A 27,476-nucleotide genomic window follows, 5' to 3' on the forward strand; every position below is an offset into this window, starting at 1 on the left:
GTGAAATGGGTGTCTTTATGTCTAGTAAAGTTAAGTATAATTTTGATTCACATTTTTAAATCAATTCTATATTTTTTATTAAGGATTCTTGTGAATTTGAGTTAGAAAAGCCTTATTTTTATATTCATTCTCAATTTTTATAAAGGATGAAGTGAGTTTAAGTTAGATTTTATATGAAATGTCAAGAAATCATGGGTAGCCACGATTTTGTGCATTAGGTGTAATCTAGTTTACTTTTAGTAGGTTTAAGTGTAATTTTGAAAAATTTTGGGTGTCATATGATAATTTCTTATATATGGGTTTATTTTATATTATATGATAGATGTTATTTGATATTTTATAAATAAAAAATTACATGATATATAATGATACTTATCATGTAAACTTTTCTTATGAAAAGATTACAAGATGTTATAATTACTTTTTTGCCCTTACAATATTGTTTAATATGCCTAAAATAGTAGTTTTGGTTTGTTATATAGGATAATGGATTTCAATAGGTGATAACACGGAGATTTATAGTGGAGGGAGACAAAGATAAGTAATTATTCAACAATACACGAAATACTAAGAATTAATGAAAGCATTAAGCTCCCATTTTAAAATAAACGTAAACCAAAGTGCATCCACATAGTGATGAAGTTTGAAATCTCCGTAATTGAATTGTCGTATGAGATTCGAGAAGATCATGACATCTGATACATTATAGTGTTAACTAAAAATATGACACAAACTATACATATTTATATAACAATTAGTCGTAAGGAAAAAAGAACAAAATTTTAAGAAGATGGTTTCGAAGAATAAATCATTGTTAGATCTTTCATTTATAACACCTCTCTCTAGACAATTACCTTCTAAGCAAGATCTTTCGTTAATTCATATTTGAAAAGTTACGTGTGAAAATCTCATATATTATATATAAAACTTCAATAATCAACATTAAATTAAAATATCATTAATGAAGTATGCAAAAAGTGTGAAACGCCACTGAAAACATTGTGCAAATATAATAAATCATAAATAATAAAACTATATGTATATATTTTTTATACATAATTTAGGTACACAGATGATATATTATTATATAAATTAAAGATAAAATAATTCTCAATTATATGATGACACATTATTTATATATCAAAATTATGTATGCATAACATTGCTCAAACACAAAATGATTGATAACATAACATAATCTTTCTAGTTCCATTAGGGTTGCATATGAAAGTATCTCATCGTCAGTGCTTTTGAATCAAATTGTATGTAATGAATGGATCTTTTATGTGGGTTACAATTCTTGAATCTCATCAAGGCACTATTAATGGCAACGCTTTCAATTATTCAAACTCTGTTTCAATTATTCAAACCTAGGGGATATGTGATAAAGTTTTAGTTTTTTTAAAAATAATTTTGTTATATAATATTTTTACTTTTAATCCTAAAAATAAATTTTAATAGATAAATGCATATTTAAGTTTTTTAAAATTAACATATGAGAATTATTATCTCCTTGGACCTTGGGTGGGAAATAGTCCTTTGGCCTTAAAAATATTAGTACTATAACGGAAAAATTTTGAATATAAATTATATCTTCATCACTTATGGTTGGGGACGGGTATAGCTAGATTTGAGTCAAATCAAATTAGAGCTCGATTTGATTTATATATGATTAAACTCGAGTTCAAATTTGGATTTGTTGAGCTCGTTGCAAATAAGTTTGAATTCAATTTGAGTTCAGTTGGAATTGTTTTGAGTTTAAAATTTTAATTAACTCGTTATTAAAATGATGTCGTTTTAATACATATTGGGCAAAATGACTTTTTTTGTATTAAATTTTTAATTTGCAAGCTCAAACTCGCTCAAGCTTGTTTAAAACTGACTCATTTTAGCCTTATTCGAGCTAAGTTTGAGGTTAAATTCAAATAAATTCTATTCGAATCCAACTGTAGGGATGGAGGCATGTGGTACGATTACAAGAAATAGAAAGCGCTTCAAGAAAATGTGGAATTAATTAAGAATAAATGTAATTATAATATTTACTCGGGGAGGTGATTACAATTTACTCAAAGTTTTCACAAAGCTTCGTCTTCTTCCCTCCCCTCATATCAGTCTCTGATCTCTGAAACCTTAATCAACAAGGTCAGAATCGCACCATCTTTCAGTGAGGATAATAAATTTTCAAATGTATTAATCTAACTTTCACCTTTGAATAATTTTTAGTTTTTGCATTTAGCTGTTCATCATTTTCATGGCATCCACTAGCAAGGTTAGATCTGAAGAAGACGAGGTGAATCACTTTAAGTTCTTAATATTCATTTGTTATGCTAATCATTAAAATTGCGTATGAAATTATTATTGCTATCGTTTTGTATTGCTGCAGTTTGAACGGTTTGATGATTTCACTCTCGCTTCTTCGTGGCAGTGGTATATTTTAAACATGCTATTAATGATTTTTTTATGTTACTAATGTTATTTTATGAAGCTGATATAGTTAAATTTATGGTTAGTTTAAGGTTCATTATGAAATAGAAGCAATTTGTAGGCAGTGGTTGGCTGACGGACCAAAGAATTTGCTGGTATGCTTTGTCTGTTTTGCAAGTTCTATTTTATAATTTACTTAGACGACTTAATGGTATTAAATATTGTTCCATATCCTTTTGTGTTGTTGTAAATAATCTGGAGTAAGATGCTGGTGTTCATATTGCTTTTAGCTTTTAAATTTCTCGTTAAGAGTGCAAGTAAGTCGTATCCCTGTCAATTACCCAAAAAAAAAGTCCTATCCCTGTCATCTTGTTTTTCATTTTATTTCAATTTTCACATTTTCTATACTATGTGGCTGTGGGAAAAAGGAGGCAGTTTAGTTCGCTTCTTCATAGATCATATGTAAGACTAAACCTGAGTTGAAAGTACTATATGAAAAGCTACGGCATAGAGTATTGTTTTATTACACTAAAAATTTAATAAGTTTTATAGACTATTTCATTTTTGTTTTTCTTGACTTGAGTTCAGGTTGCTGCTGGCAAATTCCTAGATTAGGATTGGAGTTTGCATGATTTGCATTTGTGCTTTGGAGTAAAGGAATTTTTGGTATGCTTCTATCTGCATCTTATACTCCACATGGCATTGATACTTAGTTGCTTTACACTTAATGTGTGTAAGGTTATTACTCCTCAGTGCCAGTGGTTTGGTGCTTGATGTACCAGAGGCTGGCAAGCTTTTAAGTGCAATTGCAATAGCCTTGTCAAATACTTCCAGGTAGGGCTTTGGGTCGAAATTATTACCAGATAATTTTTGTCAGAGCATGTAAGCAAATATACTTCCATGGTATATATGCTAAGTACACTGCATCAGCTTTTGATGTTTGGTTTCTGAATCATTTTACTTGTCTCAACATACGTAACATTTTAACTTCTATTGTTTCCCCTAAACTTTAGTCATTGGATGGTTGTAGGCTAAATTTGTTCGTGTCTTCTACTTTATTTTTGTATTAGCTTGTATTTTTCTTTTTATCAGCATTTGACTACTGAAATAAAAAATTTCATTTGTACATTTGGTTATTCAGTTTGTTGCCAGAGTTTTTCCCAGCTCATGATCCTTCTGAAAATGCATTTATTGGAATCCAAAATATGAGAACAGTTTTTACTAGGAGGTTTGACGCATATATATATATATATATATATATATATATATATATATATATATATATATATATATATATATATATATGTATAATCTGATTCCAATAAAACTCATGCATTTGGAAAGCTTGTATGAGTTGTTTGTTTCAAAGTTTGCAAGTCCTACCATCCTTTCTATTTCTACCTAGTTTGTAATAGGGATATATATCTCATTTTGAAATGCCCTATTATTGATATACCTGTTCTGCTATGTCATTTGCCCTCTATGTATCCTTCATTGGACTGCTATGGTTCTTATCATTCTAATTGATTAAGAGGAACATATTAATGGGTTTCAATCGAATTATTGATTAAAGTTCCTTTAAGATAATGTTGGACATATTGTCAATGCCCTCACAATAGATAAATTTTTTATTTCTTGTTGTTTGTATTAGTTTTCTTGCCCAGTTTGTTTAGGAACATTTACATCGAAGTATGCTTTACATGTACTATAACAAAGTGAAATCCTAATTTACTTGGTGCAGTGATTGTGAGTCCAATCACTGTGTTACAGGGTTTATTAGTCTGGGGAAGTTGGGTAGGTTCCCTCGGCCATTAAAAAAAAAAAGTATGTTTTACAGTCTCGTGTACTTTTGAATTCTTGTCCTCGCAAAAGCATTACTTAAATTTCATCTAATGTTGAAGGCCTACTCCACATTGGACTTCTCGATACATCTTTTCAAAGTTCTGTTTACAATGAAGCTAACTTACCAAACACTTCTCTATAATGATAATTAATAAGAGAGAGTTGAAGCTGAAAACGCAGAATCTGATCATTGTTCTGGTGAAATCAGCAGCCAAAAGCATTTGGATGATTGTCCTTGGAGTGAATGGTATTCTACAGAAGACCCAATAAGAGGTAAACTTATGTCTGTGATATTCATATTCTTCTATTCCTAACTAATATAAAAAGGGTGAATTTTCAGTTTAGGTTGTTTTGAGAATGAAAGTTCTGTTTTGCGAAAGTATACGAATACCAAGTTGGAGGACTTACTCTCCCACACTAACTCAATTTGACATTAATATATCAAAATAAAGATCTTTTTCTAGATCTTTTTTCTTTTTCCTAGGAGCAAGCGAGGTATATGAAGTTTTTAAGGTTGTGTGTACTTGGCCTATTTACATAAAAATGTTGGTTTCTCAAGCTTGGAAAGTGTTCTTCTTACTTTAAGCCTTTGCTACAAATATTGATTTCTTTCTTATACCTGGTGCATTATGTGCACGCAGGATTTGATTTGATTGCCTTATGATAAGAGAAGATGGTTGAAAGCTCATTAGAAATGGTTGAATTGGAAAATACTCCACCTCATGAGGCTGAGAACTGGCTTTTATTTTCAACTATGTAAGAACTGTCTTTCACTAGATGGTATATGGAGACGCTGACGAAGACATTCTAATGTTATGACCAAATTAATGTTTGTGAATATACATTCTTACATATTGTTGGACAACATTGGTTTTCATTGTTGAAAACTAAAAAGACTTGGTTATACTTTGTAGGATATGATGGCTTTGAATTCTTTTGATAATCATTTATAGTCTAATGGACCTCTTATACGACATTTATATCACAAGAAGCGTAGAGTTGAAGGCAACAGATTGGTAGCTCCTCATTAGCTAGGAATTAGCAAATCATAGGGAAGCATGTGGTTGTCCAAGATTGGAAGATTGGGAAAGTTGATTAGAAGGTGCTTTGACTGTTGAAGAAAAGCTGGAGAAAAAAAGAAGAGACAAGGAGAAAAAAAAGTTAAATGGAGGATTGAAGGAAGAAGTCGACTCCCAAATTGCCAATACCCTTATTTCTTGTATAGACTAATTAAGAGTTTACCCGTATGCTTGTAATAAACTGAGGATGAGCAATGAATACAATCTTGCGTTCATTTTTTTGTGTATGTGAGTGTATTTGAGTTATTTTTTTGGGTTTGTCTGTGATTGCTTTTGGGTTCTTTTCTGGGTTTGAGTCTATTATCTTTCCATGTAGTATTACTCCTTGCTATACTCCTCCATCTTTGCCTCCTCCTCCGCCTCTCCTCCACCATCACCCAAAAAGAATATTGTAATTGGTTTGATAACAACTATTCTACTTATCACCGTGGTCTCACCGTCCTGATTTTAGCATTAATTTTTCTAAGTAAGGATAAAAAGGCTCTACTGTTCTAAAAAACATGCAAAAGCAGCGATTTATTCTCAATATGGAACTATGATGGTAAGATTGCATTTGAAGACATAATTGAAACAACAGAGGATTTTGATATCAATTTGCATTGGAACTAAAGGTTATGACAACGTTTACAAAGCACAACTACCCAAAGGTAAAGTAGTTGCTTTGAAGAAGCTTCATGGTTCATAAATTGAGGAGTTACCTTTCCTCAACAGTTTCCAAAATGAGGCTCATGTATTATCTGAAATACAAAAATGGAATATTATCAGACTTTATGGATTTTGTTTACATAAGAAATGCATATTTTTGATATATGAGTACATGGAGAGGGGAAGCTTGTCTTGTGTTTTACGGAATCATGATAAAGCTCTTGAGTTAGACTGGACTACCAAGGTGAACATTGTAATGTCTTACATCATGATTGTAAACCATGAATTGTTCACCGTAACATATCAAGCAACAACATTTTGTTGAACTCTAAATTTGATGCATTTGTTGTGATTGGGCATTGCAAAAGATCATCCCAAAAGCTAGAAGCATTAAGCAAAGCATCAATATCAGGATTAAGAGAAAGTTCATCAATTTCTATAGGGACTGAACTATTTATTACCAATGACGTCAAATCCATATAATCTTCATTACCCATCTTGGGTACCATGTAATTGTCTCCAATAATATCAATGAACACTCACATTAGCTATTCCTTCGAAATCCCTTAGGCCATTATTGACATCTTCTCAAATTATTCCTTATAATCTACTTCAGTGCCAGTTTCCTCAAGACTAATTAATTTTTCAAGAGGCATTCTCATTTGAGTGGACCCAAATTTATTCTTTCGTTCCTCCGACAACTCTGGCCAACTATTGAATGGTTTGCATTGTTTCCAAAACTGATACCATTCAAGGGCAACTCTTTCAAACTATAAAAGTATAGAAGCTAGCTTCTCCACTTCTATCATTTGGTTTATTTGGAAATAGTGTTCCACTTGACCAAACAACCATATGAGTCTTCGCCAAAAAACGTGGGTAGCTCAAACCAACAATGAGAGTGTTCCTGTCTTTAATTTTCTTGTCATATAGGGTGAGTTCTGGTGATCGTCGGTGAATCGTCAATAGTGTCTGTTTGCTTACCCTTCACTTCCTTCCGCAATTATTGTCGGATTTCTGTTGTAAACCCATCTAAAAACATCGAACCAATTCTTTTTTTTTTCAATCATCGATGACAGTTCATCCAACCGTATTCTTATTGTCCCCGTTCTGTCAACCAATCCTTGATTCCCATGTTCCAGTTCATCCACTCAATTCTCCATTCTCGTCAATACCATTCCACAGGTCAAGGATCTGATACCACTTTTGATGAGTATCTAACTCAGTCTTAATTTTTCAATATTAACAAATGTGTTTCTAGTATGAAAATGAGTTATAAGAACAATAAAAGATATACAAAGGAACTGATAAACACAAACAATTTTGGGAAATCTACTGCAAGTGCTTTCATTAAACAGTAAAATTGGTCATCAATGGCTACAGAGTGAATCCGCATAAACCAATATCAAGTTCAACACACAACTCTATTAAATTCTGATAATTTGAAAGGCCAGATCTCTCTTGTACATCAAATTAATCTTGGCTGTTTAAGAGGCCAGTTTTCTCCTTACTCAAGACAATCAACACAATAACTTTCAACTCCTTTTCTTTCCTCTTCTTTTTATTCTCCTCCTTGTGTGAAGGAGATCTAATATAAATATTATTAATATTAAATAATATAATGCTAATAACAAAAGGTATCAACTCCTCCTCTAAGCTTATAGTTTCCCTATCAGCCAAAGACTACCCAAAATACCAAATATTAATATTCTTTTTCCCCTATTTCAGTCCAATTACCTCTATTTATACTACTCTATCTAACTTCCAAATTCAAATATTTATCCAAGTAATTTATTTTATATTAATCTTAAATATATTATCACAATCTTATTCTAATATTAAATATCTTATCCAAATGAAGTATGTTATCCTAATAAAATATTTAATTAGTATTAATATTATTATTATAATAATTTTTATTATCTAATCAAATCCTAATATTTCATGTCTTTTTGAAACTCACCATGTCCTCAAGGTGGCAAAATTGGAAAATCTATTTTTTTTTTACCTAATTTGAGAGTGTCCCACCCATTTTGTCATTACTTCAGTTGTCACAACTGATTAGAAAAGTCAATCTTATAGTATTCATCATCACCAAAAGCAACACTTTGGCATCGTCATCCTAGGCATTGTCATGCTTAAATTTTGGCATTGTAAACCCTTTCTTGCCAAGTTCAACATCATTCACTGTCCAAAATATACCGAGAACTCTAAATTCAATCTTGATCATATCGTCTTCCTTCTCAATCGTCTCTCTTTTTGCAACTTTCTCAGATAATGACGATGGTAGGTGAGCCTTAATCTCTTCGCATTCTTCCTCAATCACCTACCTTTCCACGACTTTTTTCATAAACAACAACAATGGTGGTGATAGATGCAACTTCTTCAATTCCTTCATACACCCTTTTATATCCTTAAATCCTTTGGCCAGACAATCCAAACTAGCATTAAATCTATTGGCTAATCCATTTGTCCATCCAAACTAGCGTCGTTGTGTCCAACTTATTCATTATCATCCCTATAATCTCTAGGTCAATACTTTTATTTTCCGAATTCTTCTTGATCATGCCCAATTTAAATGTGCTTTGATACTAATTTGGTGAAGACCCAATATAATATTATTAGTTTTAAATAAAATAATATTGACAATAAGAGATGTCAACTTTTCTTCTAAGATCATAGCCTCCCTATCAACCAAAGGCTACCTAAAATACCAAATACCAATATTCATCTCCCCTGGTTCAATTCAGTCACATTTATTTATACTACCCTATATAACTTCCAAATTCAAATATTCATCCAAATCATTTATTTTATCCTAATCTTAAATATCTTATCCAAATCAAATATATTATCCTTATAAAATATTTTATTAATTAATTAATCAGTATTAATATTATTGTTGTAATAATTATAATTATCTAATCAAATCCTAATGCTCTCCTAACAATTTTCTGGCCTTCGCCACTCATGTATTGCCATGCGGGGTTGCTGGTATGATCTTGGAATCTTCTTGCTCCTGGAGCACCACTTTTTGATGTCGAACTACTGCTATTTCCCCATTCTCAGCTTTTTGGTGTTCCTTTGCTGCTGCCCCTTCATTCCTCCCTCTCTTTCTCCTACGTGAATAAACGTTTTTGGTCAGAGTTCTATGAGTTTGTGAGTAGGAAGTCTTACAATTTGTTTGATTTTCAGGTAGAGTTATGTTTTGTTGCTAATGTCAAAACTCTAATTAATTTGTGTGCCCATTGAAAGATCAACTATCTTATCGATTGGAACTTAAGTGAAAAATTTAGTTTATTCTTGGTTTTGGTCAACTAATATTTTTCTTGACAGACTATAAGACTGATTATGATTTGTTGGTCATTGGTTGTGGCACATTAAACTTCATAATTTTATCCATGTCATGCTCTATCTGTAATATGAATGAGATGCTATCTGCTTTCTCAATGTCTTGTTGAAAAAATTCATCATAATCAGCTGAGAAAGCATTGTCTACAGGTTTTATTTCAGGACTTCTCTACTCCGTTGGAGAGAGATATTTTATCATCAGGTAATTAATAATTTTAACAGCTATTTTTCATCAGTCTGATAATGTCATGTAGTTTGATGCTTCATTTTCTGGCCATCTTTTTTACCCTGAGTTATATGTTTTTTTCTTAAGATAATCCTCGGAGGTACAAGGCAATTGATTAATATAAATAGAGTTAAATTAATGAAGAAGAACGGGAAATCAAATAGAATAAAAAGTTAGATATTCTGATGTGTTTGATGTGTAACTTAATCAATACTTTTATTTTATCTATGTTTTTTCACTAATATCTGCTCAAAATTGGGAGTAGATATGTCAGCATATAATGTGGCGATGCTGCTTTTGAAGATTTTATTAGGTGGCATTCCCCTGGAGATTGGGTCAATGATGAAAGTGAAAGAAGTGGTGGATCTGGAGTTCTGACATCGAAGGGTTCACAGGATAATTGGCTTCTTTGATGACTTTCACAACGAATGTTTAAGCGTGGGGAACTTGTGGCAAAATTTTTGGAATAATGGCCCCATTCGCCAGCTTCTGAGCTGAAGCCACTCTTGGATCCAAATCGGGAATGAGAAAAAAGTCGGGAAAAAAAAAAAGTACCCAACAAGAAGCACTCATGAGCATGGGAACTTGTATTCACAATTTTCCCAGTATTTCCTTTAGCTTTAATCCTCACTCATTACAGTATCTTGAATTCCACAGATCTTTACCTTGAAACATTGTGACCCTATCAGCTGCTTGAACAAATGGTTTGCATCGCCTTCAGAGCATCAGCCAATACACAAAGTCAGACTAATTTTGGAGGCTTGAAGCAGATGACAATGAAAAAAGAGCTAATTTACATTACTATGGCATCTGTACTGAAGCCTTTGCAAGGTGCAACCCTTTTTTTCTCTTCAATATCTTGTTTGCCAGTATTTGGCCTAGTTTAGTGAAGTGTGGATTGTATTGGCTGCGGTGAATAATTTATCTGTGGATTGTATTGGCTGTGGTGAATAATTTATCTGGCGACAGCAAGACTGTAGAAGACCTAAGAAAGCTTTGTGTTGTCTTTGAGCACATTGAAAGCTGATAACTCTAGCAGCTCTTTAGCATAAGATCTTGCATGCACCACTCCTTGCTGAAGCAATTTTTAATGAATATTACAACTTTTAGCTTCCAAAATGGGAATAAGTTCAATGGAAGTTGATGTTCAGATGGTAAAATACTCCATGACTACTTGCCATTGATAATAATCTAGCAGGTTTCTCCCACGCTGCTGTGAAGCACCATTCTGATTGTTCAATTTGAAATTCTGAATCTCCCTGCGAACCTAATTTTGACAGGAGGATGAAAATCAAAATTACCATTAAAAAATATTTTCAAATTCTTACCAGTAATAGGCCATTGCTTGTTATTTTTTTGACTGAAATGGTGCTATGCCTCTTTCATTTTTGACTTAAATGGTGTTATTTTTTTGCTGCCTCTTGCCTCATGTGATTGATTAATCTCTTCCAAATTATGTACATTATTCATTGATTCTTGCCTGTATAGATCTGATTTTCATTTCTTCAGAAAATTTTCAATTGTGTATATCATGGGATGACCCAATCGTTGTCATTCTTTTCATTCTTCACTACTTTTGAAATTAATTTGTTGGTTCTGAATTGGACTTTTGTTGTATTTCTTGTGGGGTTTATTTGATTGCGTTTGAAATTATGGGTTGCAATTTGAATTTGGTAGCTGCCCCTTCATTCACGCACTACCGATTGCAATGCTTTTCAATTATTTCGTCTTGATCTTGATTGCTTACATAACATTTGAAAACGTTACTGCTACTTTTGAAATTATTCCTGAAAAACAACATAATATACCAACTCTACTAATTAGAGAACCATACATCTTAGGGGCTACAGTAGACCCTCTACAATTAAAATTTAAAGAATTTCCCAATAGTATTTGAGTGATAAAAGAGCGATTAATTTATTTAAAATTTTACTGTAAAGTAATTAAATTAATTTTAAGAAAAAAATCCATTTAAAATAAGATTTTTTTGTGTAAAAAAAAACTTTGAGTAGCCTTTGAAGGTAGACATTTTGGTATGGTGGGGACAGGATCCTCCATCAGAAAATAGAGCTTTCACAAAGATGTAGACAGCGCAAAAGCAAGGCCTATGCACTCATGAAATATTCTTCCCTAATCCCCATTTTTCTGCCAATCATGATTCCTCTTGCTCCCAACCCTATTTTAAAAGCAGAAAATAAGAAACAAAATATGGGGTATCTAAAAGTGGCAAATTAGCAACTAAATGATTAAGAATTCCCTGATTTTAATTCATGGGTATCTTAAATTATATAGTGAAGCACATGATAGAGTTTACAGGTTAAAACTTTCGGCAAAATACATAACATGTTTATTTAAAATTAAATGACATTAAACTTTAGGCTCTAATTGAAATTTTCATATAAGGGTCTTATTGATTGGTGGGTGGGCACCTAGATATAGATTTTAGATGAATTTGTGATTACTTCATTTCTAACTCAACCCTACTATGTTTTTCTAATTCTCCGCAATATTTGTACAATTTCATCTGACATCATTTAATCAACACAACAATAAATGAAAAATGTGTTTACACTAACTTAGCTATCTGTATCTGTTACCAAACCCTCATCTCTCCCTTGATAGGTGTTAATCTTTGTTACATGGGAGGGCAAATTGTCAAGAGCTTTGTTTGTTCAATAACTCATTCATGTCTCTATTATTTGAATAATTTGGGGAAATCTATTGAAAAATATATAAAATCTTATTAGATCCAATGATCGATTCTATAACTATTATATTATAAAATAACAATTTTGTTTAAACGGGTTTGATTATTTATTATGTCATAAAAACTCACTTTTTTAAGATCTCTTCCTTCTCTTCAGAATTGAATATCAATTGCAACAATTCAATAAACAGTTCATTGAGATAGATATAAATAAACAATACCCTCGTAAAAACGTATAAAAGGTTTTCTTCTCATATATCTTGAAAAAAAAAAATCGATAGTTTAATTTTAAAATATCGTTAGAAGATAGATATTTTAATTTATGATCTCTAGAATTTCTTCTATTATTATTCAAACTATCATATAAGATAGATACAGTTACCAAATTTTCTCAAAATTACTGCAAAATTTAAAAAAAAATGCTGGTGAAAAAAATCTTTTTTAGAGATTTACAAGCTACAAAAGTACTCCTAATATATTCGTCTTAAGAATATACCATTAGCAAATTTATTAAGAAGCAATAAAGGGCTTGATTGAAGATGGTGAATGACTAAAAAGGAGGAATCGTTGGTGGTGGGTCAAGGCAAGTTATGAAAATAAGAAACGCATATAAATTCACTGTGAAAAGAAGAAAATTTGTGGGGGCTCCGAAGTTGACATCTTTCTTTGTCTTGAATTTAGGGTCTATGAGTATGAATGAATTCTATATCTAAGCATTGGATGCTTTTTTTTTTTCTTAATTTAATAAAAATGACCTTTTTTTTTTTGCTTAACACCGTACGATATAACCACTATCTTCACTTAGGCTACACTTTAATTTATTCATTCCTTGCTTGCTTTCTTTTTTATTATTATCTTCTCATTCATGCAATCTTATATTTTTGAGGACACATAATTAAAGAAACTCCTTTGCTTTGTGTCCCCATTTCTGATACCCTTCCTAGCTCGCTTTCTTTCTTTACCTTTTGATCAGCAGCTTGTTATCATCATCTTCCCTAAGGTACCTTCGCTAATCACATGAGAAATTAAAACCCGCTAACAAAACAATTTCAGAAAGTGATTTGTCATGTTAAATAGTTCATTATATTGTCACAATTTTTTCTTATCTGATTTAATATTAATTATAACTTTGGTTTAAATAAAACTAAAATATTAATTAGAAACATATAATATTAGTGTGAGTCTTAAGGTTTATTTAACTTTTGAGAAGTTTCAATAATCTACTATATATGAGTTATATCTCCTTTCCAAAACCTATACAATATAACATTAAATGAAATATATTATTAGAGAATGTTTCAGAGTAGAAAATCAATCACTTCAATACAGATAATTTTAAGAGTTTTACAGTTTTAAAATAGCATAATATTTCAGATATTTCCATAATCTTAAAATTTTAGTATTGTATACCATAAACGTATACCTATCAAATTAGGTCTTTGTGATTTATTTAGTTTATGCAAAATATATTTTACATATATCACATTGAATTTATAGTTAACTGTGGCACATATTTGTGAACTAGGTGACCGGAGTTCTCATCCAATCCGGAATACCCTATTTTTGTCCCTCTTGTCCTAGATCCATTGCATGGAAACCTGAAAATACAAGAGAGACTGAACCATCAAATCAGAAAAACCTAACTGTTTGTTATTCTATGGATCTAGCTCCATGGAAGAGAGAAACCCTTTTGATTAATCTTGAATCAAACAGACAGCAATAGTCAAATGAGGACAAGCTAGCGGGGACACAGTGATGATGAGTAATCTTATATGCATAATTTTGTATATAATTAATAATATATTATAATATGATTAGATAATTTAAAATTTAAAATAAAATAATATTTAATAATACGATAACATGCCATTAGTTATACACAAAATTATGCATATGAGTTGTGCATATAATTTTATTGACGGATGGATGATATATTAGAAAGCCCAAAAACTCACAATGGGGTGCATTTCCATTTTTTGTAAACATTTCTGTTTTGAAAACTCTCTAAAACTTGTATTAAATGTTTCAGAGGGTTTCAAAATTTTTGAATGCGTTTCTTTTAAAAGAAAAATAATAAAATTGATTAAACACATATCTTTTATATTTTCAAATCTGAAGTATCTTTAAATCTTTTGCTGAATTTATCTCATCTCTACTCTTTAATGTGTTACTCATTTTCTCTCCAACATATTATATAGATTAGTATGTATTATTATTAGAGATTCTATAATTCCATTTTATAGTAATTTTCTGCTTCATTATTTTTTTATTATTTATTTTTATACTATACAAATTTATGTTTTTTTTGTTATAAAAAATTTAGTATTTTAAAAAAACTTTTATTTTCATATGTAAAAGTTTTCTTACTTTTTCATTTCTTCTATTTTTCAGAAAGAGCAATACTACGTGTATCCACTGTGGGTACACAAATATATACACACTCATATATGTCATCATATGATTGATTATTGTTTTATTCTTAATTCAAAATTATCCAATCACATGATGTCATATATAAATATATATATATTTATGTACCCAAAATAGGTACACATAATTTTATTGTTTCAGAAAATATGTTTTTATGTTTTTATTTTTGTATTTTCATTTCTGTGCTACATAAATTTTATATATATATATATATATATATATATATATATATATATATATATATATATATATATATTAATATAATGCCCTCGTATTCTCTTGGTGGTTCAGTTTTGTCAACTATTTCATGCATTGAACAGAAAAACTTTACTCAGAATCACACGTAATCTCTCATCGCCATTGCTCTTCTTCTCATCTTTCGCCCCACTTTTAATTCGTTGTTGTTTCCACTGACACTTGGAATCCCACTAGGACAGACACGCACCCAATAATACACTCGACCACTGCCCCACATTCATAAAAATATATTGAAGTCAGTAATATTAGAGTCAAGTTTCTTTCAGTCTTTTACACGTTTTACAGTCAAATCAATGCCTCTGCCCCAACCCTAAGTCAGACTCCCTCTTGTTGCTTTCACCAAGTGACAAAACTCAGATTTGGAAAAGTTTTGCTTTCTATAGTTTTCACTTTACTGTTTCTATTTTTCCTTCAAGGGTTTAACTACAAGATTCATTTTTTACAAACCCAGATTGAATTTGACATTCAAATATTATTAAGGTTTATTTTATATGCTTTGGAAGATCTATTAATATTAAAATTAATGTAAAGATTTTAACAATAATCGATCTCACATGATATACAAATAAACCCTGAGTTATATATTTTTTGTTTAATATTATTGATATTTTTAGCAATATGTCATAATGAGTTTCACGTTCAATGTTGGAAGTTATAGGTCAATGAAATATTCAATTATTCATAAAATTATTTATCATTGTTTTTTAAATGAATAATACAAGACAGAATAAGTATTTTCATCTAAACTTTAATGAAACGATGATTTATCATTCTCTATAGGTATTAGTTTTAATTATAAAAAGTATTTTAATCATTTTGTACAATATATAAAAAAATAATTAATATTATTATACTCTTGATAGTGCAAACAAATTACATTTTCACTATTAACAATTTTATGTTTTTTCTTTTTTATCTTTTTTCTTGCCCGCCTCCGCCTAATCTTGTTGCCACAATTGCTTCACAACCCAAATCGGCTTTTTTCTCTACTACATTGATCAATCCCAATTGTTGTTTTTGTTGCTAACAACCGATTTCGATCATGGATGCCCCCACCTATGTTAATTGCAACCTCGCCAACATCTACTAGCCCCTCCTATGTTGACCACCTAATGAGTGGTACTAGTCAAGTCACACCTCCCATTTGTGCCATGCACACATTTGAGTGAGCGAAATTTAACGGATTTATGTCAAGGTAACGATAAGCAAAAACATTAGTATCAGAAAACTATGTATAAGGTTGATAAAAAATCTATAAATTTTTTTTAGAAAGGGAGAAATCGTTATTTAGTTTCAGTGAAAAAACAAACTTTTTTATCTTTTCATCAATTTTATAAAAAAAAAAATTAGTGTTAATGAATAGAAAATTAAACTTTTTAAACTTAAATAATGGAAAATCATGGTTTCATCAAATTAAGTTAGGGTGGGTGGAATTTTTGACAGACATATTTTTTATACAAGGCTAAACACGTTTAGGATTCACATCTATCTTTGATTAGCTCTAAGTCATTCAACATGATGAATTACAGAATATGATAACCAGAAAAGGAACAAAAACTTTATTCAAGACAAATGTATCACGGGAGGAACTAATGACTTTGACAAAACAAATTTATAATTTTAATTTGATTTGATTTGATTATTCATCCACAGCTGAACCTGAACTCAGCCATTCATATAAATAAAATACTGTTGATGAACTAAACCTGTAAACAAATATGGGAATCCTGAGATTCTGTGAGTCAAGTTGCTTGGAAATTAAGATGACATGTGAATCCTCGATCATCATCATCATCTTGTGTTTGGGTTTTTTTAGTATTTATTTATGAATTAGCTTTGAAAATCCACATGAAGAAGAATGTTACTTTGAGATGAATTTCAACAAATTAATGCTTTTTTAAGAGAAGAATTATGCTAATTAATTAACTGAATAAGATGATTCGTTGAGTCCTCAGAAATTATAGGCTACTCTAGCTTGGTTGGTGGCTGACACTGACAACCAAATGTCATTTAAATTTATAAATTAATTATGAATATTTATACATCTCACAAATAAAAATGTACAGCTATTAAGAGAATATATCAACTATGTCATCCTATTGTAGCGTAGGTTTTCTCTAAGAATTCTTAATATTATCTCCTTATCCTAAAAAATAAGTGTAATATTATATATATACATATTTGTAATATAAAAATTAGATGGATAAATAATATATTATTATTTGATTTAATAATATTTTATTTTTAATTTAAAATTATTTAATTATATAATAATATTATATATATATATATATATATATATATATATATAATTTTATTATAAAAATGATAAAACAAATTATATTTCTCTTTACTCGTTATATTTCTTTTTTCTTAAATGCTTTATTCTAGAAATGTCTTTACTGGTTGAAATGTAAGTTGCCTTTTTTATGAAAATAAGAAAAAGAGCTTCGTACCAACATAGGTTTATTCTCTACATTCCCGTGAATCAAATAAATAAATTTAGTTTATTTTTGTCTTTTTGATTTTTTTTTTTTTTGATATTGTAATAAAAACTATAGATTTTAGAAAATTCTCTTCATCAAATCATTAATTATACAAAATAACAATGATTGGTGGTTGATAAAATTTAAAAGAAAAAAAGAAGAAATGAATATCAATTGTTTATTTCTATTGATATACAGTTCCAATTAAATATGTATATGTGTGTGTATACACAGGTTAAAAGACTTATTTTCATCCAAAGTTTTAAAAACTTTTACCTATTAAATTTTAAAAATTTAAATATTTATCCGTCATTCAACTTTTGATAAAATTCTCTATTATAATTTTATCTCATTTTTCTTTTAAAGTTTTAAAAACTGACAATTTCATCTTTATCTTAGGGTTTGCATTTAATGCATATTATTTTCCTTATTAAGTGAGAATTTGGGTATGGACCAACCAATTTGATAAGAATAAGTGTTTCAGGAATATATACATATATATATATATATATATATATATATATATATATATATATATATATATATATACACATACATACAAAAAAATGGTGTCCATCTCTTAAATGGTCCGTATAGATAAATAAGACGTGAGATAATATCAGCTTTTCTAATAAACACCATCATTAAAGTCTGTAATTCTTTTTTTTTTCAATAAAATTTATTTAACTCCTAATTAAATCATTGATCTAATTACTAATCACTCTCAAGGTTGTTTTATGTACATTTCTAAGAATGACTTTTCCATGTAGAGATTTTGTCAAAACCTTGCATTAATATTAAAATATATTTGGATACTACTCTCTTCAACATATATAATCACTCCTAAAAGTTATAATAAAAAAAAAATTGTCAATGAACTTAATTTAAACCTTTTTTTTTAATTGCCATGGAAGATTATGTTATTTGGTTAATGTAAATTATCGAGTTCATTGATATTGTAATTTGTAATAAAATGAAAAATAAAAAAAATATAATTAATATATAAAAGTGAAGAAGGATGCACAAAGAAAGATGAGTCATTTTATGATATATGATATGTAATTTATGATATAATACAATATATATAAAAAATAATATATATTATAAAGTATATAAAATTAATATAATATAATAGATATACTTCATATACAATATGTATTTTTATAATACAATATAGATTAATATATATTTCTAATAATAATATTATTAATAAATATATAAAAAATTTTAAAGATATTTATAATATTTTAAAAATAAAATTATAATAATTAAAAAATTTTATTATTTTATTTAAAAATATATACTATATATAGTTTATAAAATAAAATTAATTTTTTTTTATATGTAATACGATTGTGATTTGACCACTATCAAGGGGAAACTTTACGGACGGCAATGCCTTGCAGAGGAAGGACGAAAGAAAATAAAGGGAGACGTGCAGGAAATGAAGTGAGAATGAGAAGGAGAGAAACCTTAAGAGAAAAAGGTGCATGAGATTTCTAAATATAGTTAAGGCGAAGACGGCGAGTAATGACCATTTTTGTTTTCTACTCATCTCATCTCTGTCATTTCAATATCTGAATGTCATTTCTGTCAAATCATCTCTCCCTTTTATACCATGCCATCCAACAATTTCCCTTTTATTGGTATTAGCTAAAGAAATTCCATTTTCCTCACCTTCCAAACTTGGCTTTTTTCTTTTTACCCAAAAACACTCCATTTTAATGGTTTTAACGTCCCTTAAAAGGCATCAAAATTTTGACATTTTTATATTAATGGATCAGATGATTTGTTCGTTTATCTTCAAATTAAGTTATTTTTTATATTTTTTAATTTAAAATTGTATGTGCTTTCAACCTTGTGTCTCTCCCTAGCAAAGGCAATCCACAATTTAGGTGGTAAAGTTTGTTAAAACGTATGGAGATTATTAATTTATATCATTTGATTGACAATATCTTATTAAACCGATTAGTTAATAATTGAATGTTACAATAATATTCCGATTAATGAAATAATTTGTTTATTTATTGTGAGCATTGATACCAAGATACATGATATATTTTATAATATAATACGATATGATAATATACGATATGATATATATTATCATATGATGTATTAAATTAATATAATATAATAAATATATCATACGATATGATATATATTATCGATACGAATCAATATATATTTTTAGAAAAAATATTGATATAATATAAATGTATATGAATATTTTAAAAGTCTTTGTAATATTTTTTAGAATAATAACATATTAATTATTGTTGTTTATTATTTTATTTTTTTAAAATATATATAATAGATATCATAGTATATAATTTATGGGGCTAATTAAATCAATGCCAAAAACTTTTACTTTTATCATGTCCTTTGAAATTATACTTTATTCATTAAAATATGTAACATTGTACAACCTTCAGGAACCGATCTGAAAAGAAAACACTCAAGAATTACCAAAAAAAAAAAAACAAAACAAAACAAAATACAGAGAAAACAGAAGCATGTGACATATGACATATACCATACAGATACATATCATACAAGCATAACAAAGAAAGCCAAAGTGTGTACCATAAAAATAAGAGGAACCAGAAGCATATGATATTTAATGTATGTTATCGTATAATTAGAAGATTTTGAATTAAGAATGAAACAACATATAATATATGATTTAGTAATATACATAAGTTACTTATTTGTATACTCAAAGTTGATATACATTATATTACTTTTTAAAAAAATAATATAACTATGTATACTCATTTTGAATATATAAATGAGTATATATTTTATTTATGTTATCATATGATTGAATGATTTTAAATTAAAAATAAAGTAACACATATTTACTTGATGATATACATAAATATGTACTCATTTATATACTGAATGATAATACATATAATATTACTCTTTCTAAAATAAAAGTACTTATAACCATATTTTCTCTAAAACAATAAGGAAATCAAAATAATGGTTTCCTTTAATAATTGAAAATGTCAAATATCCTATATGCACCAACATTCATAATACCCTATCGATATATCTGAATGAATACATATGATTTCTACGCTTCCTCTCTAGTTGGGATGCGTATATTAATGATGGATTGTTCACAACTTGTTTACTAAATCTTAGAAAACCGAGCCATGAACATAACCCATACAATTTGTTATCTCACTTAAATTGTGTTTCTATCTTTTTTAGAATCTTGATCTTTGATGGCTTCCACTCATGAACAAGTGTCCCTCCAATTGGAATGGGTATTCAAAGCATCATTTTTTATTTAAATTAGAGATTGGTTCTAAAACTCAAACTTGACTAACTAGTTCAACCTATTTGGGTTAAGTTTTATTTAAGTATTTACTATTGAACTAGATGGATCCATGATTAAATTGGGTTAATTATGTTAAGTTATGATTCAATCGTCAGATTAATTCAATCAAACCCTTGCATTGACATTAGTATAATATCTTGCTAACTTTAGCATGATATTATGTTTATGCTAGGGTAATTTTTTTTTCTTTGCAATTGATGGGCAATTACAAAGCGTGCACTATATCACCAAGCTATATTTCCATCTAGTTATAACTTGTTCTAAACGAAGGAAACTTTTTCTAAGCTAGCACCTTGCAAATGGGTCTGGTCCTATGAGCCACTAGGCCAAATTTTGATTTTCATTAAATGTAATTCAAAGTTCGTATTCAATTATTGAATAACAAAATTTTTTTAATATTATTTTAATATTTATTTAAACAGTTCATTAGTTTAATCATTGATCAAACTATAATAGACTAAAACCAGTCCAAGGTCTAAAATCGTTGCCAAATACCTCATTTTTTGTGCTCATTCTTGTGTTTCTTCAAGAATAGGTTAAAGAGAAAAAGAAGGAATATCAAGTAGATTTGTAGTTTTTGATAACAAACCTATAGTTTTTTGAAAATGATAAAGATAAATCATCACTTTCTGAGGGCTACTTCTATGTTTCCAACTACGACGAAGGATTACAAACCAACTTGGAAACTTTTTGGCTCTTCTAGCCGTTTTTGAACCTTTTAGGGCAATGTCTAAGATTTTTTGGAGAAAGTTTGGGTTTTTCTAACAGGTTTTGAGTTTTTTTGATCAATTCTAGACTTTTCTAGTGACATTTAAACCTTTTGGATAGTGTTTGTAACTTTTTCCAACAAAATTAGTGTTTTTCGGTAGCTTATGAATTTTTTTTAACAACTTCAAGATTTTTTCGATTGTGTATGTTCTTTTTCGACAAGTTGTGAAATATTTTTTTGACAATAAAGAGATTACAATGATTTATGCTTTTCTGGTGAACTCATAATAACATCTCCTCAAGAAAATTAGCCAATTCTTGATTTAGATTTGTGGCTCTAATACCATGGAGCTAATTTGGAGAGAGTATACAACTCTTGATTTTTAATTTCTCAACGAAGGATACAATATATAGCAAGTTGACACACCCTATAATATCGTGAAAAGGAAACAAGTTAAAACTTTTAATATTGTAAACATATTCATTCTAAAATAATAAAAAGATTAAATTAGTAATTTTCTATCAAAAATACTCAACTACCATTTATAGGGAAATATTTAGAGTAAAGTAATATTTTATGTATAAATAATAACGTGTTATTATGTAATTAAATAGTTAAAAATTAAAGATGAACTAATATTCAATCACAAAAAGACAAATCATAATTTATATATAAAATTATACCCAAAAATTGCACATATAATTTTGTTAATTTAGAATAACCTAACAATATATACTAATGATTACCTAAAATTTCTCTAAGTAAAAAACCCGATTGGGTCGATGAACTCACTTCACAAGTTACACTCCTACTCGAAGAATCGAAGGAGTTGACCCCCGCCTGGATTATACATAAGAAAAAAAAATTAAATTAAATTATGATGGTGAAGATGAATGAACTTCATTAAGGTTATTAATTGCGTGTAATTAACAATAAACCCATCCTATAAATACATGAGTGTGCATCATTATCCAATGGTACAAGACAAAATGCTACTAATTATTCTCATTAATGTTTTTTTTTTTTTTATATTGTAAGTGCTTTTGCAACACTAGTCATCAAAGTGAAATGTTGAATTAAGTTGGTATGAAGGAGATCTCTACTCTAAATCTATTTCAAATGTTTTTAAGAATTTATCTAACGATAAAAATATATACATATTTTTAAATATATAATTGATATATCATTATATAATTAAGTAATTTTTATAAGTTAATGATAATATATAATCATATAATGATAAATAAATTATGTATTCAATTATACTATCAAAAGTATATAGTTATAACATTAACTTTTACAAAAATTATACTTACCAATACTGTTTTTAAAATCGGATCGGATAGTTTGGTTCGACTGGTTAAATCATAAAATAATTTATAATCTGATTTGATTTCACAATCCGATCAAGTTTATATATAAATATTCACTTATTTGAAATTCGGTTAAACCCAATAAATTCATTGAATAAAAAAATTAAAAACTAATAATTTATAATTAGTTTTTTTAATCTATATAATGAAATATCAATTATTTGATTAATATATTTAAAATTATATTTTATATAATAAATTAATAATAAATTAAATTAATTTATTATTTAATTAAATTATAAATTAATAAGATAATTGATTTAATAACCGACCGAAGTTTAAAAATACTGCTCTGCAGTTTAACCTTGCCATGAAAATTTTAGGCTCCATTAATTACAATCCATGGACGTGGTAGTCCTCCGCAGGTGGAGTCACTCGCCGGTTGAATGTAAGCCACACGCTCCACATATGAAGAAAGCGAACCTGGAGTGTGCCGCCGAGGGTGAATTGGAAACATGTCACGTCCTCTGGGCCACCCGGTAATTTTTTGAATTCATTCATAAAATACAGATATATACAGTAGCTCTTCTGAGAGATTGAAAACCATTCCAATGGAATTTGAAAAATAAGTTAAAAAAAAAAAAAAACGAAGTTGAAGTACGTGTAGATTTACCTGGTTTGTATTTGGGATGAGGGACCGAAGGGAGAGAGAGTCTCAGTCATTCATCTTTAACATTTTTTTTTTTTAAAGTAGTATTATTAATATAATTTTTATATAAAAATAATAATATATGAAATAATTTAAAATTAATAATTATATTAAATAATTAAAAATTAATAAGATATATTTTTATTTATATATAAATAATATTATTTTTTCTATTTACGTCCCATCAACACATACACCAAACGCCATTTTTCTTTCTTTATTTCTCTCTCCTCCTTTTCTCTTAAATTTTCTTCCCCCAAACCCTCTTCTTCCTCAGGAATAAAGAAAACACAATACCTGTCTTCCTCGTGAACAAATTGATAGTTTTAAGATTCAAATTTCACTTAAAACACCGCCAGATCAAACTGAAAGTGGCAACACACAGAGAGAGAAGAGATTACATATTATGGTAATTCATTCGTGAAGAGAGTTGAAAATAGGTCTAAATAATACCGTTTTCTCATGGATTCTGCTTCTGGAGGGGGTGCACCTGAGTCAAATACCGGTGAAGCTTCATCATCGGGTCCTCCTGCTGGTTCTAGTTCAGGTGGAGCTTCAGTTCCATCACAACAACCACCGGAATCGTCTTCTCCAGCTCCACCAAGTCGGTATGAATCTCAAAAGAGGAGAGACTGGAACACGTTCTTGCAGTATCTTAAAAACCACAAGCCACCATTAACACTTGCTCGCTGCAGCGGCGCACACGTTATAGAGTTTTTGAAATACCTTGACCAATTTGGGAAAACGAAGGTTCATGTTTCGGGGTGTCCTTATTTCGGGCACCCAAATCCTCCGGCTCCATGTGCTTGCCCGTCAAAGCAGGCGTGGGGGAGTCTTGATGCGTTGATCGGACGGCTGAGAGCAGCTTATGAAGAGAACGATGGACGGCCGGAGTCAAACCCCTTTGGAGCCAGGGCTGTGAGGATTTACTTGAGGGAGGTTAAGGAAGGACAGGGAAAAGCTAGAGGAATACCTTATGAGAAGAAGAAGCGAAAGAGGCCAGCTGTTGCAGTTACTGCCGCTGCTGTCTCTTTAACAGGGAGTACTGGTGCTAATGATGGTGGTGGTGGTGGTGGTGGTGATGGAGGTGGAGGTAAGGTTGCTCGGAATGCTGCTGCTTCGACTACAACAGTATAATTTCACCCTTTTTTATTTTATTTTATTTATTTTTATTTTTGTTATGATTATCTGTTGCTATTGAGACGATCAATATGAGCAATATATTTCTGGCAATCGATTCTCTTATAATTGGATCGAGAACCCAAAATAGATAGAATTACAGAGAGAAAATCTCTCTTTCTCACACTTATTTCCCATCATCACTCCTCTCTTTTCCCCAATATACTATTTATTTATTTATTTTAATTTTACTTTGTTTCATAATTAGAACATCTGCATGGGTTAAAACCCTTCTTCTTTGTTTCACTGATCACACTGTTGTTTACAGGAAAACTAGGCGTCATTATTCTTAATTACTGTATAGATTTTATCTGTTTATTATTTTGACTTGGTAAACTTGATCCAATAAAAACTATATTTTATATATATATACATATATTCCCCTTTCTGTGTACAAGAAAACCCATCCAAGTACTTGGTTTTCTTCCTCAATATTTAAAGCCTAGAGATTAGAAATTGACCCTTAATATTTTTTGCCTTTTTCTTGTTTTCTTTGTGGCACTGCTTGGCAAGGTTTTTTCATAGCTCTAACACTGAGTGAGAGGACTGCTGGCATATAAGTTTGTTTTGTAATTATGCACACATGAGCCTGTGATTTTTACTCTTCTTTGAGTTCTCAGTTTCAGGTGCTGTATATATATGTATATATCTCCTTTTTAACTTGATCTAAGATTTTGTTTTTAGATTTTAAGATTTCTGGGGCTTTTGGGTATTTGCAACTGAATTGGGGTATCTTACCCATTTGGATCTCTCTCTTCTTCTTCTGAAAGCAACATTTCTCTGATAATAACATCTAGAAAAAGATAATGGGGGCTGCAAACATCAATTATTTTGAAAAAATATAATCAAAATCCTTTGTGATTGCTTCTCTTATTTGATTTGTGTAATCACCTCCTCAATACGATAAGGACCTATTGCCAACCGTTGCTTTCCATTTCTTATTTTATAATATAGTTTTATTATTTTCTATATAATAATAATAATAATTTAATGTTTTTGTTATTATACATAGACCCACGCTGGTCACCCCCCAACAAAACCCATTTCTCAACTCCACTGCATACCCATATCCAATAAAATTATATAACATTTATTGCCCTATTCAATAGTCGTCTTTGATTGTATTTTGTATTATTTATTTGTCTGGTTCTTCACTTGTTCCCTTTTTTTTTCTTCATTTTTTTAGTACATGATATTGTGCCTTCTGCACAAAGCCATTTCTTCTTTTTGTTCTATCTTTTTGTATAATCACATTATTTCATTTATATTACTTTATTTCACATTTTTTTCTTTGCATTTTATCTTTAACCATATCTATTTTTCAAAAGTCAAAAGAAAAGAGAAGGCATCTTTTCATTTTCTTAAATTAAAATTAAGGTTCACCAATTACACTCAAATCTTTTGATGCTAACGAGGTGATATGCAAAGAGAAAGAGTATTGAAATAGAAGAACAAGGAACAAAAAGAGATCAATTAATCTCTTTTGTTTGATGTTCTTTGTATACGTGGGGCAGGAAATTTCTGATTGAATTAAGTGCAAAAGCAGCAATGTCACAAGATACATTGTGAGACCGAGAAAACCCTGTTCACATATTCAGTAGCTGCACCTCTATAACTATAACCTGTTTCTCTTGTCGTGATATGAAGCAATATTCATTATATTCTAATTAGATCACTTTTTTAACGTGAAAGCAATTATATTGAATAAATTAAAATTTTAATTTAATGGTTGATTTTATAATTATTAAATTAAATAATTCAAAAATTTTATCTTGATATAATATATGCATGCGAATCTTAAGTCTAATCCCTCATAAAACTCTTTCAAGTATTTCATATTTAACCAGTGGAACTAGCCTTTTTAGCATATTCATTACACACTTGGTTTAAGCCACTGGTATACATTCTTCCATACAAGGAGAGAGGGAGAGAGAGAGAAAGAATGTAGGTGGCCTTGGTGTGGGGGCTTTCTAAAGGGCGCCTGCATCGAGTAGTTTAGCCCTTGGTTTTGGTTATTGGATGTGATTGATGTCGGATTGAATAGGGTGAATTGATTGTACCGTTGTTTTGCAACTCAGTCAACGAAAACTAGGGTTTGTGTACTCCAATTTGAATTCTTCGTTAACATTTTTCGAAACTCGAAACTAGTTTATTTGGTGAGAAATATTTTTCGTATATGATTCAATTATAATTTTATTTAAATAAATATTATTTTAAAATATATTTAAATAGTCCATCAAACAGATTAAATAATACCCAAGTTGATCTTTTAATCATGTTAGGATCTTGTCCTATGGAAAAACGTTGGGCAGTCTAATCTATCACCTTTCCCAATCACAAATGGTTTTCCAAAATTTCCAATCACACCAAACCTTTATGTTGTTTAACCCAAAAATAAAATTAAAAAAAAAAAAATAAAAGACTATAAAATTACAGTTTAATCAGTAGTTTTGCTTTACAGTTTAGGCCTAAAAGATAAATTACACATTATTATTAATGATGTGTTACAAATCATATTTTTAAAATTTTATTCCTCTGTAACGTTTTTAAAATTTTGTTTATCTTGGTTCAAACTATCTCAAGCTAAGTGTATTAAAAATTAGGAATATGAATTATTATTTGTATATTTAATTGTTAATTGTGAATAAACAAAGTGAAATAAAAATTTTGAATCTTGATTAGTTCGTATTCAATTTTAATTAAAATACTACTATTAATTTAAAAAATTCTTTTTTTTTTAACTTGGGTGCGTCTATTTGTAATTTTTAA

At 29.4% G+C, this 27,476-nt stretch overlaps 1 protein-coding gene and 2 long non-coding RNA genes across 7 annotated transcripts; all 3 read left to right on the forward strand.

The window, feature by feature from the left end:
* Nucleotides 1-2,030: 2,030 nt before the first annotated feature.
* Nucleotides 2,031-5,572, forward strand: LOC123225828. Of its 5 annotated transcripts, none has more exons than XR_006504207.1 (8): nucleotides 2,031-2,142; nucleotides 2,224-2,290; nucleotides 2,384-2,427; nucleotides 2,511-2,579; nucleotides 3,013-3,258; nucleotides 4,166-4,539; nucleotides 4,908-5,022; nucleotides 5,181-5,572. It is a non-coding gene; the product is annotated as an uncharacterized LOC123225828 (long non-coding RNA). The 5 variants fall into 5 exon arrangements; XR_006504208.1 differs by having other exon boundaries at nucleotides 4,166-4,248; nucleotides 4,326-4,539; nucleotides 4,908-5,572; XR_006504206.1 differs by having other exon boundaries at nucleotides 4,908-5,572.
* Nucleotides 5,573-8,463: 2,891 nt separating this feature from the next.
* On the forward strand, nucleotides 8,464-10,683 carry LOC123225827. The gene is made up of 2 exons (XR_006504205.1): nucleotides 8,464-9,540; nucleotides 9,830-10,683. It is a non-coding gene; the product is annotated as an uncharacterized LOC123225827 (long non-coding RNA).
* Nucleotides 10,684-23,708: 13,025 nt separating this feature from the next.
* Nucleotides 23,709-24,833, forward strand: LOC123225267 (protein LIGHT-DEPENDENT SHORT HYPOCOTYLS 6-like). Its single transcript, XM_044649189.1, has one exon. It carries the CDS (start codon nucleotides 23,991-23,993, stop codon nucleotides 24,663-24,665), a length of 675 nt encoding a protein of 224 aa, XP_044505124.1. The 5' UTR covers nucleotides 23,709-23,990; the 3' UTR covers nucleotides 24,666-24,833.
* The last annotated feature ends 2,643 nt before the right edge of the window (nucleotides 24,834-27,476 follow it).

The sequence above is a fragment of the Mangifera indica genome, chromosome 9, assembly GCF_011075055.1.
Source record: "Mangifera indica cultivar Alphonso chromosome 9, CATAS_Mindica_2.1, whole genome shotgun sequence".
Taxonomy (NCBI): Eukaryota; Viridiplantae; Streptophyta; class Magnoliopsida; order Sapindales; family Anacardiaceae; genus Mangifera; species Mangifera indica.

Excerpts from the sequence above, each read along its gene's own strand:
- LOC123225267 (XM_044649189.1), top strand. The coding sequence starts at position 23,991 with ATGGATTCTGCTTCTGGAGGGGGTGCACCTGAGTCAAATACCGGTGAA.